The sequence below is a fragment of the Orycteropus afer genome, unplaced genomic scaffold, assembly GCF_000298275.1.
Source record: "Orycteropus afer afer isolate SDZICR_OR568_19922 unplaced genomic scaffold, OryAfe1.0 scaffold00346, whole genome shotgun sequence".
NCBI lineage: Eukaryota > Metazoa > Chordata > Mammalia > Tubulidentata > Orycteropodidae > Orycteropus > Orycteropus afer.
This window is the reverse complement of record NW_006921933.1, coordinates 2294761-2312838: the sequence shown is the minus strand read 5'-3', so window position 1 is coordinate 2312838 and position 18078 is coordinate 2294761. Positions and strand designations below refer to the sequence as shown.

The 18078-nt window shown below is 42.5% G+C and overlaps 1 protein-coding gene across 1 annotated transcript in view; it reads left to right on the top strand.

Moving 5' to 3' along the window:
* The window catches only part of CCDC149 (coiled-coil domain containing 149), a 171449-nt gene that overhangs the window by 149627 nt on the left and 3744 nt on the right, over positions 1-18078 (top strand). The window contains exons 10-12 of the mRNA XM_042782501.1: positions 858-934; positions 2288-2320; positions 8944-9060. Coding sequence (XP_042638435.1) covers positions 858-934; positions 2288-2320; positions 8944-9060 — 227 coding nt within the window. The remainder of the gene's footprint in view (positions 1-857; positions 935-2287; positions 2321-8943; positions 9061-18078) is intronic.

Genomic DNA, 18078 nt, shown 5'->3' with positions numbered 1-18078 from the left:
AGATTGCCCCATCTTCCTTCTGAGGAGTAGCTGGTGAGTTTGAACCACCAGCCTTCTGGTTAGCAGTCAAGTGCCTTAGGCACTATGCTACCAGAGCTCTTTCAATAGATAAGAAAATAAGGTAATATATAGGTACCTTATTTACATACCTGGAGCTCTGGTTGGCAGATCAAACCTACCAGCCAGCCCTTGGAAGGAAGATTGGGCAATCTAATTCTGTAAATATTTACCACCTTGGAAACCCAAAGGGGGTCGCTATGAGTTGGAATCAACTCGATGGCATTGAGTTTATTTATTTTTTTTAACATACACGAAATGCTTCACTTTTAGCATGTATCTTAAATCTCCCGGTTAGGGTTACTGAAGGGAGCCCTGGTGGCACAGTGCTTAAGCACTCAGCTGCTAACCTAAAGATTGTCAGTTCACACTTATGCAGGGGCTCCATGGAAGAAGGACATGGTGGTCTGCTTCTGAAAAGATTGTCGTTGGGTGCCATCAACTTGATTGGGACTCAGTGACCCTAGAGGACAGAGCAGAGCTGTCCCCTAGGACGTCCTAGGCTGAAGTGTTTATAGGAGCAGATCACTGCAGAGCAGTTGGTGAGTGCGAATTGCTGACCTCATGGTTAGCAGCTGAGCACTTCACTGCTGCGCCACTAGGACTCCATTTCGTAAAGATTGCAGCCAAGAAAACCCTAGGAGCTGCTCCTATTCAGTCACAAAGAGCAGCTATGAGTTGGAATTGACTTGACAGCACCTAAAAACCGTAGGACCCTGGTGGGTTTCCCAGGGAGCTTTTCAGCCCTGAGAGCTGACAGGACACTCACTCACCTGTTCTTGTTTCCTTTCCTTCCACAGAATCCTAGGCAACCGGGTGGCTGAACTAGAGAAAAAATTAAGAACTCTGGAAGTTTCTGGTTTGTGGAGTCTTCCGGGTAAGCAGAACTTCATAAAAATTGTTTTCCTTTTTAAAATAAAGGCAGCTCTCACGTGATTTGAACAAAAGATTCTACCTTTTCGATGTCATTTTATTGGAAGATGATCATTGCTGGGACATCTGTGAATGCTTCAAACTTAGAAACCACCATTCAGGAGGGGAAATCAGAAAAATGCAAACAGTATTCACATATTCCCGCTCTTGTCTGTGGAACTGGGCTGGTCTGTTAAGCTGTATTCTAAAATGTTCAATGTATGTGTTTGTATAATTTTTTTTTTTTAACTTTTGTGAACATAGTAAATTGTTTCATTTCTTTTCCCTTCATGTCATAAAGATTTGCTCAATTTAATCATCAGTCCTGAAAATGAATATGAAACTTAATGAAATTTGTTCATTTTAACCATGGGTCGTAAAAATGATGTGAGAACCAATGGGTTTTCAAACTCACCCCTCTATGCCCAGAATGCCTCACAAAATCTGCTAACCTGCTTCTCCTTCCTTCCCCGATCCCATTTGAAAAATCAAAATTTCCTGCGGAGATTTTCAGTCGAACGAAGTCTGGGGCAAGTCTGATGTTTCCCTTTAATTAGCTCTATTTATCCCGTCTGTTTTGGTGTAATAGCCCCTTCCTGAGGACACTGTCAGCTCGTCCCCTTTGTCTACATACTTTTCAGAAACTTATACTTATCATTTCTCACCCCGTCCTCGTTCCCTGGGAGCAACATTATACATGTATTTTTAGTTACTTAACCTTTCTACACAAACCAGTCTCCTCCACCCTTGACTCAGGGGTTACTTCCTTGTAATACACAATAAATGGACATTACCACTGGGAGGTGGACAACTTCCACCACCTGCTTTTCTTCATGTAAATCGAATAGCCACCTTAGGCTGCCTTGGAGTGTGTTTCACAAATTGGAATTTTCAGCAGAGATTCCTTGAACTTGATGTCAAAAGACCCAACAAAACTAATTAGAGGCCAGTGCCATCCTGGGCATTTGAATGATCCATTTTCCATAAGAATCTTGTGCTGCATTTAAAACCTTATCTTCATCAGAAGGCCTTTCTTTAATTGCTTTACATATCAGCACTGGTCAAGTTCTTGTTCATTCATATAGTGAGATTGTCATTTCTGTGTTTTTTTTTTTACACAGAAGTTTTGATTTTTTTTTTCTTCCCAAAATGACTTGGTGAAATTATTCCATGTTTTATTTCTACAGCCTATATAAACAAACATATAGACGTTGAGTAAGTATATGAAAGCTGAGAATTTGCTAACTCTGACGGTGAGCTCTTGAATGGCTATTATGCAATAACCTTGTCTCTTTCTTTCTTTTTTTGCTGCCTGAAGGCCTGAGCTACAATGTGTCAGTGGGATTTGGGAGTATGTTCTATTTGAAATATCTGTTTATGTGGCTAATTTAGCAATGCATTAACATCATCCCTGCATGTAGATAACTAGGAATGCATTCTCTCTGTATCCTTGAACTTTTCTGATGAGAATAGTCAAGGGAAATAGAGAATTTGATTAGTACAAAGCAAACATTAAATTGTAAACTTAGCTTTGGGGAAAGTGACTGGATTTTATGCGGTGGCCACATTTGCTCTCATCTTTGGCCCCCATGTAGATTCAAGTGGGAGGACAGGACAAAGAGTGGCGATTGCCCAGCTCTTCTAAAGTTTATATAACGGCAACAGCATCGTCCTTGTGCAGTGATGAAGGATGTTAGGGTGTAGCAACATGTTATGATCATTGCAAACCGTGGTAAAAGTAAGGGAGGATCAGGCTCTTCCAGAGTATACCAAATTGGTCCCTTCTGTCTGTTCATTGTTCCGTGTGTCTCCTTGTAACTACTGACCAGGGGAGCAAGAAGAAAGATGTTCTTTTCTTCCTTCTCCTTTCCCCTCCCCCGACATAGGACCCAAATCAGGTTCCTGGGTGGATCAAGAGGTCTACACTCATCTATTAACCTAAAGCCTGGCAGATTGAACCCACCCAGCAGGGCTGCAGAAGAAAGGCCTGGCAATCGGCTTCTGTTGTTAGTTGCTTTTGAGTAAGTTCCTATTCATGGTGACCCCATGTGTGCAGAGTAGAACTGCTCCATGGGGTTTTCAAGGCTGGGACCTTTAGGAAGCAGATGGCCAGCCTTATTTTCTGAAGCATCCACATATATACACACAGACATATATACAGAATAAGTGAGATATTTATTTTGTGGAATTGGCTCACGTGATTGTGGAGGCTGGCAGATCCAAAAATTCACAGCTCAGGTGACAGACTGATAACTCCAGTAGTCTTGTCTGTTTAAAGTCTCAAAACAGAATCCTTCCTCCCCAGGAAACCTCAGTTTTTTTGTCCTTAAGCTTTCAAGTGATTGGATGAGGCCCACCTAATTTATAGAAGGTAATCTGCTTAGTTTAAGTCAACTGATTTAAATGCTAATCACATGTAAATACCTTCACAGCAAGATATAGACTAATATTTGACCCAACAACTAAGCACCATAGCCTAACCAGGTCAACACAAGATTAACCATCACAGTGCCTCCTTAAGGAGCTCTGGTGACGTAGTGCCTAAGGCATTTGACTGCTAACCAGAAGTTGATGGTTCAAATCCACTACTTCTGTAAAGATTTACTGCCTCTGAAACCCAATGGTAGTGACTATGAGTCAGAATCAACTCAATGGCAGTGAGTTTGGTTTTTGGTTTTTGGTGTCTCCTTTGATATCAGTCCATTAATGTGTTGGTAACTTTTTGAACATTGACCTTGTGAATTTAGTGTCATTCTAGACATGCTCCTTATCTGCCCCAAAGAATCTATAGTCCTGTTAGGGAAACAAGATGAATACACATGAAGCAGTGAGAGGAAAATGTAGACTGGTACATAGCTGAGTACTGAATGAGTGAAAAAGACCTTTGTGTGTGAGAAAATGAGGTGAGGAGTCAACGCTAGACCTGGAAGGACAGTTGAGAGCAAAATGCTCAGGGGTAATAAATACTTGGTGAATATTTGATAACATCCATGCCCACGCCAGTGGCAGACATTACTACACAATCACAACGTTCATCCTTGTTGATGTCCGATATGACTTCAGAGCAGTCCTCCTCATTGGCTTCCCAGGAAGCTACTTCCTGGTCAGAATTGACATATGAAAGGAAGCATTTCTCCCTTTCCTGATTAGTCTAATCCCTTGTTTGGTAAGGCAACAGAGGCCCAGAAAGTTCAATGGTATCAAGGCCACTGAGGCTGATATAAGAACTCAGGTCTTCAGTTTCATTTTAGTGTTTTCTGCCTGCATTGGGTACCTGCAATTCAGAGAAGAGAGGAATGTAGTGGGTTACTGCAGCTGGGACCAGGTCAAGGAGCTGTTTATTTGGAGAAGAGCAATTCAGAATCCAGAACAATCTCTTCTGAGGCTCTAAAGAACAATGGTGAAGGGCCTACCTCTTCATTGTAAGGAAGAATGACTGTTGGATTCTGAATATGCTATGTTTTTTCTTTGGCTTTTGCCTTGCCCCTTCCTCACTCAGTCAGCCAACAGTATATAGCTCTTGATGTTGCTTTCTAGAATTGGAGCAAACATGCCATCTTGCTGGGAAGTAGACAGAAGTGAAACAGGTTTAACAAATGGCACAGTCTGCATGGAGAAGTCATCTCGATAACAAACAAAACAGGTCTGAGGATGAAGGGAAGAGGTCAGCCCCTCAGGAAAGAATGGCCCCCATCCTGTCAGCATCCTGCCTGCTGGCCTCTGCCTCGCAGCCCTCTGTGGGTCTGTGTAGGGAGAATGATGTTTGGCTGACACCGAGGGGAGGTTCCCGGGCTGTGTTCACACTCTAAAAAGAAACACTGAAGGCCGCAAATAATCTGGCAAGACCAGAGCTTGGTTCTTGGATCTTTTCCTTTTAGTTCTTTCATTTCCTCCACTCCTAGACATCAAGCTGAGGAGAAAAAAAAAAAAAAATGTGTTTTTAAATACTTGGTATATTACTTGGTACACTGGACAAGGGGCTGAGGGGCTTTGTACAGTAAGGTATCTGGAGAGATTCCAGAAACACAAATGCTGGTTGAATATAAGGGCTTTACTTGCCTTCTCCATTTGTTGGAGTCCGACGGTAGTTTGTGTGTCACTCGCATCCCTGCTACCCAACCTCCAGTCCACCCAAGAATCAAGACGGAACCATGAGACAGTATATCATCAGATTAGACCTTGGTTTGGGCAACATGGATAGAATCTGTGCTTGAATACGATTAATAGAACTAAGACTCTTCCAACAGAGGTCTTTGAATTCTTTAAACATTTTGTAAGAGATCAAATCTTAGCATTTTATCTTAGGATCAGGAAATAATCTCTTAAACTGGACATTTGGAGAAGTGTTTTTCTTTCCCCCACCTATATGGAGGTGGGGAGCATGGTGGCTTCTATTTCCTTTACATGCTTGTTACTCAGATTTTCTGGAGAGTTTTACTGTTGCCGGTACCCATGTTCTTAAGGAACCATTGTGGATGATGGTTGAATGGTTGGATAGGGCTGTAGAGACTTTCTGCCCTAATGGCTTCCTCATGGCAGGAAGGGCTGAAGATCTTCCTCAGGCTGTCTTGTGTCACTCGACTGCAGCCAGTTCTCACCTCTGGCCATAATTCTGGTCCTTTGCAACAAGACAAAGGGGATTTGGAAGAGAGGTTGGAAAACAGTCGGGTAGAGTTTGCCTCTTGGTACATTCCTGGAGGGCTAGAGAGCTGCCTGCACACCTGCTAGAGAAAGAGGGGCCGAGAAATTCAGTCATCTCCCTGTCCTAAGGAGAGGAACCATTGTCTTGATGGAGAGGCATCTGCCATCAAATTGTGGTAACCAAAGCCTGGATTACCACGAACTCCTCTAGGTGTTTCTTGATTGTGCCTTTGAAGCACGAAGAGAGACCTGATCATACTGACTTCATTCTCAAAGATTCTGAACAACATCCCAGGCTGTAGGTCAACAGTTCCCTTTGGGAAAACTCCCCAGACTGTGGCCTTGAAGATTTCTAGCATTTTTCAAAAAGAGACATTGCAATAACAGTGTTGGTATAGAACTTCAGGGTTGACTTCCTATCAGGTTTCCACTCTTCTGGGATGACCCTCAGATAACAGAGAAGTCAGGGTGCTGCCCCTATTAATAAGAAGCCCTGGTGGCACAGTAGTTGAGCACTTTGCTGTTAACCTAAAGGTTGGTGGTTTGAACCTACCCACTGGCTTTGTGGGAGAAAGACCAGGCAATCAGCTTCTGTAAAGATCACAGCCTAGGAAACTCAGTGGGGCAGTTCCACTCTGTCACATGGGGTCACTATGAGTCAAAAATTGACTCATCAGCACCCAACAACATCAATGCCTATCAATGATGCACTCCGTCTGCCTGAGGCAGCAGCAAGTCCTCTGGTCCACCAAGATGTCAGAATTCCCAAGGATGCATTAGCCGCTTACTAAGAGAGTCATCAGATGTTTATTTAGCACCTACCATGTGCCAAATAAACATCTGATGAATCTCTTAGTAAGCAGCTAATGCATTTATTTAGCACCTACCATGTGCCAAGGGAGCTCTGGTAGCATAGTTCCTGAAGCACTTGACTGCTCACCAGAAGGCTGGCGGCTCAAATCCACCAGCCACTCCTCGGAAGGAAGGTTGGGCAATCCTACTTCCGTAGTGATACTGCCTCGGAAACCCAAGGAGGGGTCGCTATGAGTCAGGGCCGACTCGACAGCAAACAACAACAACAACAACAACAACATGTGCCAAATCAGATGACATATTGCATTGGGCAAATCTGCTCCAAAAGACCTCTTTAAAGTATTAAAAAGCAAAGATATCACTTTGAAGACTAAGGTGTACCTGACCTAAGCCATGGTATTTTCAATAGCTTCATAAGCATGTGAAAGCTGGATAATGAATAAGGAAGACCAAAGAAGAGTTAATGCCTTTGAATTGTGATGTTGGCAAAGAATACTTAAGATACCATGGACTGCCAGAAGAATTAACAAATTTGTCTTGGAAGAAGTATAGTTGGAATGCTCCTTAGAAGCAAGAAAGGCCACTTTGTCTCACATACTTTGGTCACGTTGTCAGAAGGCATTAGTCCCTAGAAAAGGATATCATCCTTGATAAAGCAGAGGGTCAGTGGAAAAGGAGAAGACTGCCAACAAGATGGACTGACACAGTGACTGTGATGATGGGCTCAAGCATAGCCAGTATTGTGAGGGTGATGCAGGACTGGCCAGTGTCTTGTTCTAGTGAATAGGGTTGCTAGGAGTCGGAGCTGACTCAACGGTACCTAACAACACAACAACATGTGCCAAGCTCTCTGTCTTAGAAATCAAAGGTAATAACACATGGTGTAATGACAAGACAGTATTAAAAACACATGGAAGGGACTCAGAGGTACAATGATCAAGTTATGTCTATGGTTCCACTGGTTCTTCAAGGACAAGGTAGGTATCTCTACATGGACATCATCCTGTGTTCCGCCAAACCCGAATCAGCACATAGAGCCTCTAATCAGAGCCCCCGAGGGCAGTGGTGATTCAGAGGTTGAATTTTTGCCTTCCATGCAGGAGACATGACTTAGCTTCCCAGCCAGTCCACCTCACACAGAGTCACTACCTATCTGTCAGTATAGACTTACGTGTTGCTATGATGCTGAACTGGTTTCAGTGGAGCTTCCAGACTAGAGTGGACTACAAAGAAAAGCCTGCAAATTTACTTCCATAAAACGGCCAATAAAATCCCTGTGGGCCACAACAGTCGAATTTGCAGCCAATCATGTGGATGATGCAGGACAGGGCAGTGTACATGGGGTCACCGTAAGTCGAGACTGACACAATGGCACCTAGCAACAACAACAGTCAGAGCCCCAGAGACATGTAGTCATTTGGCTTTGTCCACCTTTAGAGAGGGTCTTGCTCAAAGTCAGAGAGACTGGGACATAGCTGGGTCTGTGGTCCCCTGGGGGTTTCATTGAGGGCATGGTGCTTCCTACTGAGAGAGTCCCTTGAATCCTGTGGAACAAAGTTTGGGATCAAATCCTGCCTGTTGGGCTCTTTTGACCAGTTGAGGCAGCTTCATTTCATGACCATGTATTTTGTGTCTGTGTGTGTTCATTATATGCATGCATCAAAGCCACATTTCCCTCCTCCTCACTCCATGACTTGCCATGGCCTCTGAAGTTGAGTTTCATTGGTTTTCCTTTCCTTCTTCTATTTGCTCCCTCGCTTTCTGTTGTCTACTTAGGGGGTTCATACTAACTCTGTGTTCTAAGGGAAAGTTTTGCTGTGATAATTTGGAATACCCAATACTGCCTGCCTTATGACAGAGTTGTTATTCAGTATAAAATATCACATTAAATTCAGTCAGAAAGAGCATCTATGGCACTGCGACAGACACTATGAAGTAATGGGTTTAATTGGTGACATTTATTGAGCGCCAATTAAACATCTAAGTACTTATAGGAATTGATCAATTTCATCCTTACAACCACCTCTACAGGTGGGTTTTGTTATTCTTCCTCATTTTACAGAAAAGGAGTCTGAGTCCCAGACAAGTTAAGTGACTGGCCCAGGGTCCCTCAGCTAGCAAATGATAAAGTCCAGAATACAAACACCATAGTGTGGTTCCAAAGCCCATGCTTCTAAACAGTCTGCTGTTGTAATTATTCTTATCTCAGTCAGATAGAAGCCACTCTGTTTAATGCCAGCATAGCAGGCTGCCTTTTAATGGTGGCATTTGTGGGCAGTATGTCCCAACCAGACTCTCAGAAATGAGTCAAGGTCTTTGGTCATAGACAACCAGCCTTGGACTCTCAGTGCTCTTGTTCTCACGCTACAGAGAGGGCCTGCTGGCCATTTCCCTTCCACAGCTTTACTTACGAATGAAAAAGCACACTGTTGACCCTAACACCCAAAGTTAATTGTGTGAGAGAAAATGTAGCCACAATTCCACAGATGACATATCCATTTTCTCCCTTTTCCATGACAGGAGGCAAGGATACCATACTGTTTACTGAGTCCACTCTTCCCACCATCCAGAGGTCAAGATCCCCACTGCTGAAATTCACTGAGCAGCCCACCAAGAGCACAATGGATTCCAAAGGTGGTAAGCATATCTCTATTTCTCCTTCCAATGTGTGCCTGGCACATAGGGGGCTCGGTGGACATCAGTCTCTTCCCCTTTCTGCAGCTTTCTTTTCCTCACACTTGCTTTTCTTGCTTACCTGGGTATGGCTTGCTTTGAAGTTCCAGAAAAAGAATGTAGGGCCCTGTACTCTCATCATGGGGCATTCAAGCCAAGAGTGAAGGCTCATGAGTCAAACAACTTGGGTTCAGATTTCAGTCCCATGTCTAACTGGCCATGAAAACTTGGGCCTTAGCCTCAGTACCCTTGCCTGTGGTGGTGAAATGATGGTGCCAGTTTCAATGGCAGTTTGGCACATTGCTAGGCACATACTAGCTTGTTCTGTGACTCAGAGCTTCTCCACTACTAGGCACCATTTCTGGAGTGTTTTGAAAGGGATCGAAAACCTATTTAAAATGCCAGATGAGCCAACAGATTCCTTCTCATGTGGCAGTCTTGTTTCTCCCAACGAAACCACCCTTCACAACTTTCTAAGTTTTGCTTGTCTTCTTCCTCTACCCTCAGGATGGCAGCCAACTTCCAATATGGCCCCCAGCAATCCTCATCTCCTTGATCCTCATCCATGCCCTTGATTAGTCCTTTCCGTCATTGAATCAGTATCTGTCAGTGTGATTTGACTAATAGATATAACATAAATGATGTTATGTGCCTTTCAAGGCTAGATCATAAAAGACATTGTTCTTTCTCTCTCTTGGACCATTCACTCTGGAGAAAGCCAGCTGCTTTGTCATGAGAATACTTAAGCAGCCCTATGTGCTATTCATGTGGCATGGACCTGAGGCCTCCAGCCATCAGCCATATGAGTGAATATCTTAGAAACATACTCTCTAGCCCCATTGAAGCCTTCATACAATTTCAGGCTTGACCAATGTTTGGATGGCAACCTCAGAAGAGTCAAAATCACCCAACTGAACCACTCCCAGAAATCCTGAGTTGTAAGTTGCTAAGCTTTGAGGTAGTTTGTTATGCAGCAATATATAACTAATACATCTAATGTGTGAGTGTCAAGGTTGTTTCCTTGAACATGTACATTTCTTCTGTGTTGTCTTTTGCTCAAAGTCATCCCTTCAACCATCTCTATCGACGTTCTCTCAAAATAGTTTTTCCCACCAGGTTCATGGAGCCTTCTGGACCCAGATATTCTGTGGACCTCTCAGTTATCTATCACATCATCAGTCCTTCCTGCTTTCTCCCTTTTGGTCACCATTTCAGCTTTCCAGGCTCAAAACCTTGGAGTCCTCGACCACTCTGAACTTTCCTTCCCCATCCGTATCTGGACCATAGCTAAACTCTTTCTTCAGTGCTTTCTGTCACCTCCATTGCCACCACTGTGACTTGGTGCAGGCCCTCTTGACCTTGTTGGCAGGGCTCTTGTCTGGTTTTCCTGCCACCCAGGTTCTCCTTGCTTCATTTCTTCTGCTGTGGGATAAAGCTTTTAGAACACTGTTTCCTATCCTGCAAAAAATCATGTTTCTGTCCTGTTCAAAAATCCCCAGTGGCTTCCAGTTTTTTCCACTCAGTCTCAATTCTGCAGGCTAGTCTAGACTCAAGATTATCTACTTTAATCAAACTGGAGTAACCAGTTGGATCAGTTTGCTATTTTTGCATAACAAACCACTCCAAAACTTGTAACTTAAAGCAACAGCTATGTGTTATCACAAGTCTTTGGTCAGATGGGTAGTTCTGCTAATCTGAGCTGGGCTCAACAAGGCCAACTCATGCATCTGTATAGGTAGAAAGTGATAAAGCCAGATTCAGAGCTGAGTCACTGGACAGCAAAGCCCAAGACCTTCTCTACTGTGATAAACCTGTTGCCATATGAGGATGGGCTTCTTTCAATGGAGTGAAAGGACCAGTCCTTTGGAAACAGATAAATAGAGCCCCGCTCTTAGGCATCTTTATGAAGAACTATGTCTTGTGGCCTGTTCAAGTCACTTATGATAGTGCATAAAGTGATAAGAATAGAAGCCTTAACATGTCTGAGATTGCAACAGAGGTTCCCCAAGCACCTATGGGAGGAATTCCTGGAGAGAGCCCCTGACTCTCTGGTGGTTTCCACACTGGCCAGAAAGCAGTGTTGGCTCTTGGCAGCCAGCAAGCATGTGGCTGTTTGCAAGGCTGGCCTGTAATGCACCATGGCCCACTGTGCAATTTGGAACGTGTCTTGACTGGTGATCATGCCATGCCAACATCCAGCATCCAAATGGAAATGTGAAGTCTCTGTACACCAGTCCTCACTGAGCCCAGGATCAAGCCTGGACCTGCTAAACTGAAATAGAGCATGGGTCTGGCTTGGTGTTCACAAGAGTGGCATAAGTAATGGCCTGATTTAAAATGATAGCTTCCAGAGTTCCATCATTAGCTCCCATTGTACTAACCATGTCCCTCTCCAATGTGGTAACAAGGAAGCATTTATGTAGTGGCTGTTAGCGTCTGGAATAGCCTCATCACCATTGCATCTCTGATTAATTCCAACTGAAGGCAGTTCACACTCAGTAGGACAAAGACTATCAGAGACCTGTTAACAAAGGAAGATGAATGTGTTTGGGCCAATGACAAGGGGGAGGGAGGAGACACATTTTTAGGGAACTAGCAATCTTTTCCACAAAGAGCTATTGTTTCTTCATCTTTTGAAGAAAATGTTTTTTCCTTCCACACTATTTGTGTCATAATGCATTCATATCAATGTGTTGCCTCATCATCATTGATACTAGTATGTATATTGTTATTAATAATAAGTATTAATGATAATAATTCTCTGTCAAAACAACACAGAATAATTACTACTTTTCATAATACTTTCTTTCTATCGACTAGTTCAGAAGTCTTTCATGGAAATGGCAATCGTGTGTCTGTTCTCAAAGGAAAAATAAAACTCCCACAGCTTAAGAGTTTAGCCAACATTCTAGAATCACAGGGTTAAAGGAAAATATTGCTCCCACAACAAGTAGCCAGAGGCCCTAGTTATAACTCAGCAATTGTGGCATTTTTTTTTTTTTTTTTTGCCTCTTGATAATGACTTGAGTATAAAGTTTGCATATCTCTTGGATAAACAAAAGGGAGGAGTGGGTTGGTAAGTCCAGCCATTCTCCCATAATCTTATCCCATAGTCTGACCCCAAGATCTTATGGTCCTGAGGCTTTGGAAATCTGACCTGTAAGCTAGTAGCATCAGAAGTCCTCTGACTTCAGGAGGAGGAAGGAGACTGAGCATCAGCATCGGCCCAAAGCTGATGACTATGATTTGGAGGTAAACATACTTCCACCCTCCAACGTTTCTACCAGTTCTGATACCAGCCATACCCTCCCCACCCCGGCACTCTCTACTTCTCTGCTGGGATTGGTAATTCCTTGCAATGGTCACACACAACTCAGAGGCCATGCTCACAGTTATGTGTTTTTTTTAGTAAAGCAACAAGCTACAGCTCGGGATCACAATCAGCTTGGAAGGAACAGGATGTAGCTCAGGATATGGTTCATCAGTCAGGAGAGCTTCCACCCAGGACAGCTCTCAGCTCCTTCTTGGCTGGGCTCCAGCCTCTGCTGCCAAGCACCACTTGGCCTGACCTCTGCCCTTGGCCCCGTGCTCAGGCCTGGCCTCTGTCACTGACCCCTACTCAGAGAAGTGGTACAGCTCTGTTGGCTCTGTTGTTAAGTGCCTGGAGGCATCCCACTCCACCAAATAACATCCTGCCTATAGGTGCTTGGCTCTCTAGCTCCATGGGTTGGCAAGTCCACAGCAGCCATCTCACTCCATGAACTGAGAAGTGCCCTATGGCCATCTTGCACCAATCTTCTGGTTCTTGCACCATCTGGGGCCACGTCCAATGTTACAGCTTTCTCTGTCTTCTGTGTCTAGGAGGTTCTCAGCACAGGGACCCCAGGTCAAGGGATGCTCTCTGTTCCAGGTTCTTCTTTGTGGTAGTGAGGTCTCCTTCAACCTCTGTGGGATCAATGTTTTTATAAACCTACTCCTCTCACCAAAGCCACAAACTGACCAATCCCCTCAGTAGACCACAGTACCTCATTCACATAGTTAAATAACTGATCCATTTGCAAGTTTGTGGCCCAACAAATCATCTTGGCAGAACTACAAACTCAACATCAAAAGGCTGTTTGTACAGAGAAACCCATTGTACTCCATAGCATTTCTCAGAGTTATATTCTTGATAGTTCCAGACAGTAGCATTACAGTCTGTGTCTATCCCCTTATTGTGGCTGTGTTTGGACCTATGATGGTGACAGCAGTGTTGTCTAAACCCTAGTAATATCAGAGATCTGCCATTTTTAAAAAGGAGATTCATACATTTGAACGTGAGTGGAATGTCTGTAGAAATGGCACAAGACAATGGCTTCAGTGTAATCTAGATCACCCTCACTTAGATGTGGGAGCCTTGCTGGTGCAGTGGTTAAAGCACTTTACTGCTAATCAGAAGGTCAGCAGTTAGAATCCAGTAGCTACTCCACAGGACAGAGATGCAGAATCTGCTTCTGTAAGATTTTATAGGGAACTCTGGTGGTACCATGGTTAAGCACTTGGCTGCTAACCTAAAGGCTGACGGTTTGAACCCACCAGAAGCTCCATGGGAGAAAAGGCCTGACAGTGTGCTCCTGTCAAGACTATAGCTGGGGCAGTTCCACTCTGTCATATAGGGCCACTATGAGTCAGAATTGACTCAATAGCAGTGGTTTTGGGCCTTTTTTTCACTTAGATGTAAATTAAGGTACAGAAGATTAACCTGACAGTTCAAACGTACCACCACGGTTGAGGGGTGAGGTTGCTATAGGTAAGGTTAATTAATTTTTTCAGTGTACTAGAATATACTCTGCAGTGTCTTGGAAGAAGTCATTTCATCAGAGTAATTTTGAGAGTTTATTCATCTCACGTTTGTGAAAAATTTAGTTGCAGAAAGTACCATAATTTACACCTTTTATTAAAATTTCCCACACTATGCTAGAAACCTGCTCACTGGACTTCCATGTAAAACCACTGTGAAAATGTTCATTTGCTAGTATGAAAATTATACAGGAGCTTCCCGGAGTAACCTTAGAGGGAGTTAAGTGTTTTTGCAAGTTAGAAATTGTTTTTGTTTTTTCTGGATGCGCCGTTTTAAGACCTTTTAGGGTAGCAACTTGAATGGATACCAAAAATTCAAGAATTTCTTTCCTATATTAAAGCATGATATTTAAATATATGCATTAATATGTTCATTTAATCTACATAAATTAACAACAATAAAAAGGATTTTTGTACATGTCTTAATCATATATGTAGCAAACAATTAATAAACTATCTGTTGAAACTCACTGAGTAACAGTGGCAAGGTAAAAATTAATCAGCAAAATTTTATGTTTAAAGTAGTTATCAACTGTGTTAGTGTGTTGGGTGCTTTCGAGTTGATTCCAATGCATGTTGTTGTTGTTATTAGGTACCATCAAGTAGGTCCCAACTCACAGTGACCCTGCGTACATCAGAGTGAAACACTGCCTCATCCTGCACCATCCTCACAGTCATTGCCATGTTGGAGCCTGAGATCGCAGCCATTGTGCCAGTGAATCTTGTTGAGGATCTTCCCTTTTCCGCTGACCCTCTACTTCACTAAGCGTGATCTCTTTTTCCAGGGATTGGCCCTGTCTGAAGATATGATCAAAGTTCAAAACATGAAGTCTGTCCTTCTCACTTCTAAGGAGCATTCCAGCTGCACTTCATTCTAGGACAGATTTGTTCGTTCTTCTAGCAATCCATAGAATATTCAGTATTCTTTGCCAACACCACAACTCAAATGCATAAATTCTCCTTCAGTCTTCTTTATTCATTGTCCAGCTTTCACATGCATATGAGGTGATTGAAAATAGCATGGTGTGGTCAGGCGTAGCTTAGTCCTCAAAGTGACACCTTTGCCCTTTACCACTCTAACCAGGTTTATTTGCAGCAGATTTGCCCAGCACATTACATCATTTCATTTCCTGGCTGCTGCTTCCATGGGCTTTGATTGTGGATCCAAGTAAAATGAGAACGTTGACAACTTCAATCTTTTCTCCATTTATCAAAATGTTGCTTCTTGGACCAGTGGGAGGGTTTTGTTTTTCTTTCTGTTAAAGTATAATCCATACTGAAGACTGTAGTCTTTAACCTCCATCAGTAAGTGCTTCAAGTCATGTTCATTTTCATCAAGCAAGGTTGTGTCATCTGCATATCGTAGGTTGTTAACTAGTCTTCCTCCAATCGTGATGCCATGTTCTTCATATAGTGCAGCTTCTCAGATTATTTGCTCAGCATATGCATTGAGTAAGTATGGTGAAAGGATACAACCCTGATACACAACCTTCCTGATTTTAACCCAGGCAGTATCCCTATGTTCTGTTCTAACAACAGTCTCCTGGTCTATGTTCATGTTCCTTATGAACACATTAAGTGTTCCAGAATTCCCATTCTTTGCAATGTTATCCATAATTTGCTGTGATCCACACAGTCATATGCCTTTGCATAGTCAATAAAACACAGGTAAACATCTTTCTGGTATTCTTTGCTTTCAGCCAAGATCCATCTGACATCAGCAATGATATCCCTCATTCCGTGTCCTCTTCTGAATCTGGCTTGCATTTCTATTTCTCTGTCAATATATTGCTGCAACCATTTTTGAATTATCTTTGGCAAAATTTTACTTGTGTGTAATATTAATGATATTGTTCAATAATTTACACATTCTGTGGGATCACCTTTCTTTGGAATGGGGACAAATATGTCTCTCTTCCAGTCAGTTGGCCAAGTAGCCATCTTCCAAATTTCTTGGCATAAATGCGTAAGTGCCTCCAGTGAGGCATCCATTTGTTGAAACATCTAAAAGGGTATTCTGTCAATTCCTGGAACCTTGTTTTTCTCCAATTCCTTCAGTGCAGCTTGGACTTTGTCCTTAAATACCATTAATTCTCGATCCTATGGAGCTCTGGTAGCATAGTGGCTAAAGCACTTGACTGCTAACCAGAAGGCTGGCGGTTCAAACCCACCAGCCACTCCTCGGAAGGAAGGTTGGGCAATCCTACTTCCGTAGTGATTCTGCCTCGGAAACCCAAGGAGGGGTCGCTATGAGTCGGGGCCGACTCGACGGCACATAACAACAGCAACAACAATGCTACCTCTGGAAATGGTTGAACATTGACCAATTCTTTTTCATACAATGACTCTGTGTATTCCTTCCATCTTCTTTTGATGCTTCCGTCATCATTCAATATTTTGCCCATAGAATCCTTCAGATTGCAATTTGAGACTTGAATTTTTTTCTTCAGTTCTTTCAGCTTGCAAAATGCTGGGTGTGCTCTTCCCTTTTGGTTTTCTAACTCCAGGTCTCTGCGCATTTCATTATAATACTTTATTTTGTCTTCTCAAGCCACCCTTTGAAATCTTCTGTTCAGTTCTTTTATTTCATCATTTCTTCCATTCACTTTATCTACTCTCTGTTCAAGAGCAAGTTTCAGAGTCTGTTCTCACATCTTTTTTTTTTTTTTTTTCCTTTTCTTTCCTATCTTTTTAATGATTTTCTTCTTTCTTTAAAGAGCTCTGATGGTGCTTTGGTAAGATATTTGGCTGCCAACCAAAAGGTCAGTTCTTCAAACTCACCAGCTGCTCCACGGGAGAAAACTGAGGTTGTCTGCTTCCGTAAATAATATAGCTTTGGAAACCCTATGGGGATTGTTATGAGTCAGAATCAACTTCATGGTAGTGAGTTTGCTTTCTTCTTGTATGATGTTCTTAATGTCATCCCACAACTCGTCTAGTCTTCAGTCACTGGGGTTCAATGTGTTAAATCTGTTCTTCAGATGGTCTCTAAATTAAGGTGGGATGTAATCAAGGTTGTATTTGGGCTCGAGTGGACTTAATTTTCTTCAGCTTCAACGTGAACTTGTTCCATAGTCAGCTCCTAGCCCTGTTTTGACTGATGATATGGAGCTTTTCCATTACCTCTTTCCACAGATGTAGTCTGTCTGATTCCTGTGTGTTCCAACTGGGGAGGTCCATGTGTATACTTGCCATTTATATTGTTGAAAAAAAAGGCATTTACAATAAGTCATTGAACTTGCAAGATTCTATTATGCAAACTCCAGTGTCATTTCTGTTACCAAGACATATCTTTCAACTATTGTTGCTGTTTCTTGGTTTCAAACTTTCATGTTGCAATCACCAGTAATTATTAATGCATCTTGATTGCATGTTTTGTCAATTACAAACTCCAAAAGTTGGTAAATATCTTCAATGTCTTCATTTTTGGCTTTAGTGGTTTGTGCATAAATTTGAACAACAGTAGTATGAACTGGTCTTCCTTATATGCATATAGATATTATCCTATCACCGACAGTATTGTACTTCAGGATAGATCTTGAAATGTTCTTTTTGATGATGAATGCGACACCATTCCTCTTCAATTTCTCATACCCGGCATAGTAGACCATATGATTGTCTGACTCAACATGGCCAATACTAGTCTCTTTCAGCCCATTAAGGCCAAGGATATCAATCTTTATGCATTCCATTTCATTTTTGACAACTTCCAGTTTTCCTAGTTTTGTATTTTGTACATTCCACATTCTGAGTATTAATGAATGCTTGCAACTGTTTATTCCCATTTTGAGTCACGCCCCATCATCAAATGAAAGTCACTAAAGCTTTACTCCATCCACATCATTAAGATTGACTCTACTTTGAGGAGGCAGCTCTTCCAACCTGAAGGGCTTATCTTCTGGCACTATATCAGACAGTGTTTCAGGGCTATTCATAAAGTTTTCCAGTAATATATCAGACAGTGTTTCAATGATATTCATACGGTTTTCACTGGCCAATTTTTTTAGAAGTGGATGGCCCCATCCTTCTTCCTGATGTCTTAGTCTGAAGCTCCACTGAAACCTGTCCACCATGGGGGACCCTGCTGGTATTTGAAATACTGATCACATAGCTTTCAGCCTCACAGCAACACACAAGCTACCA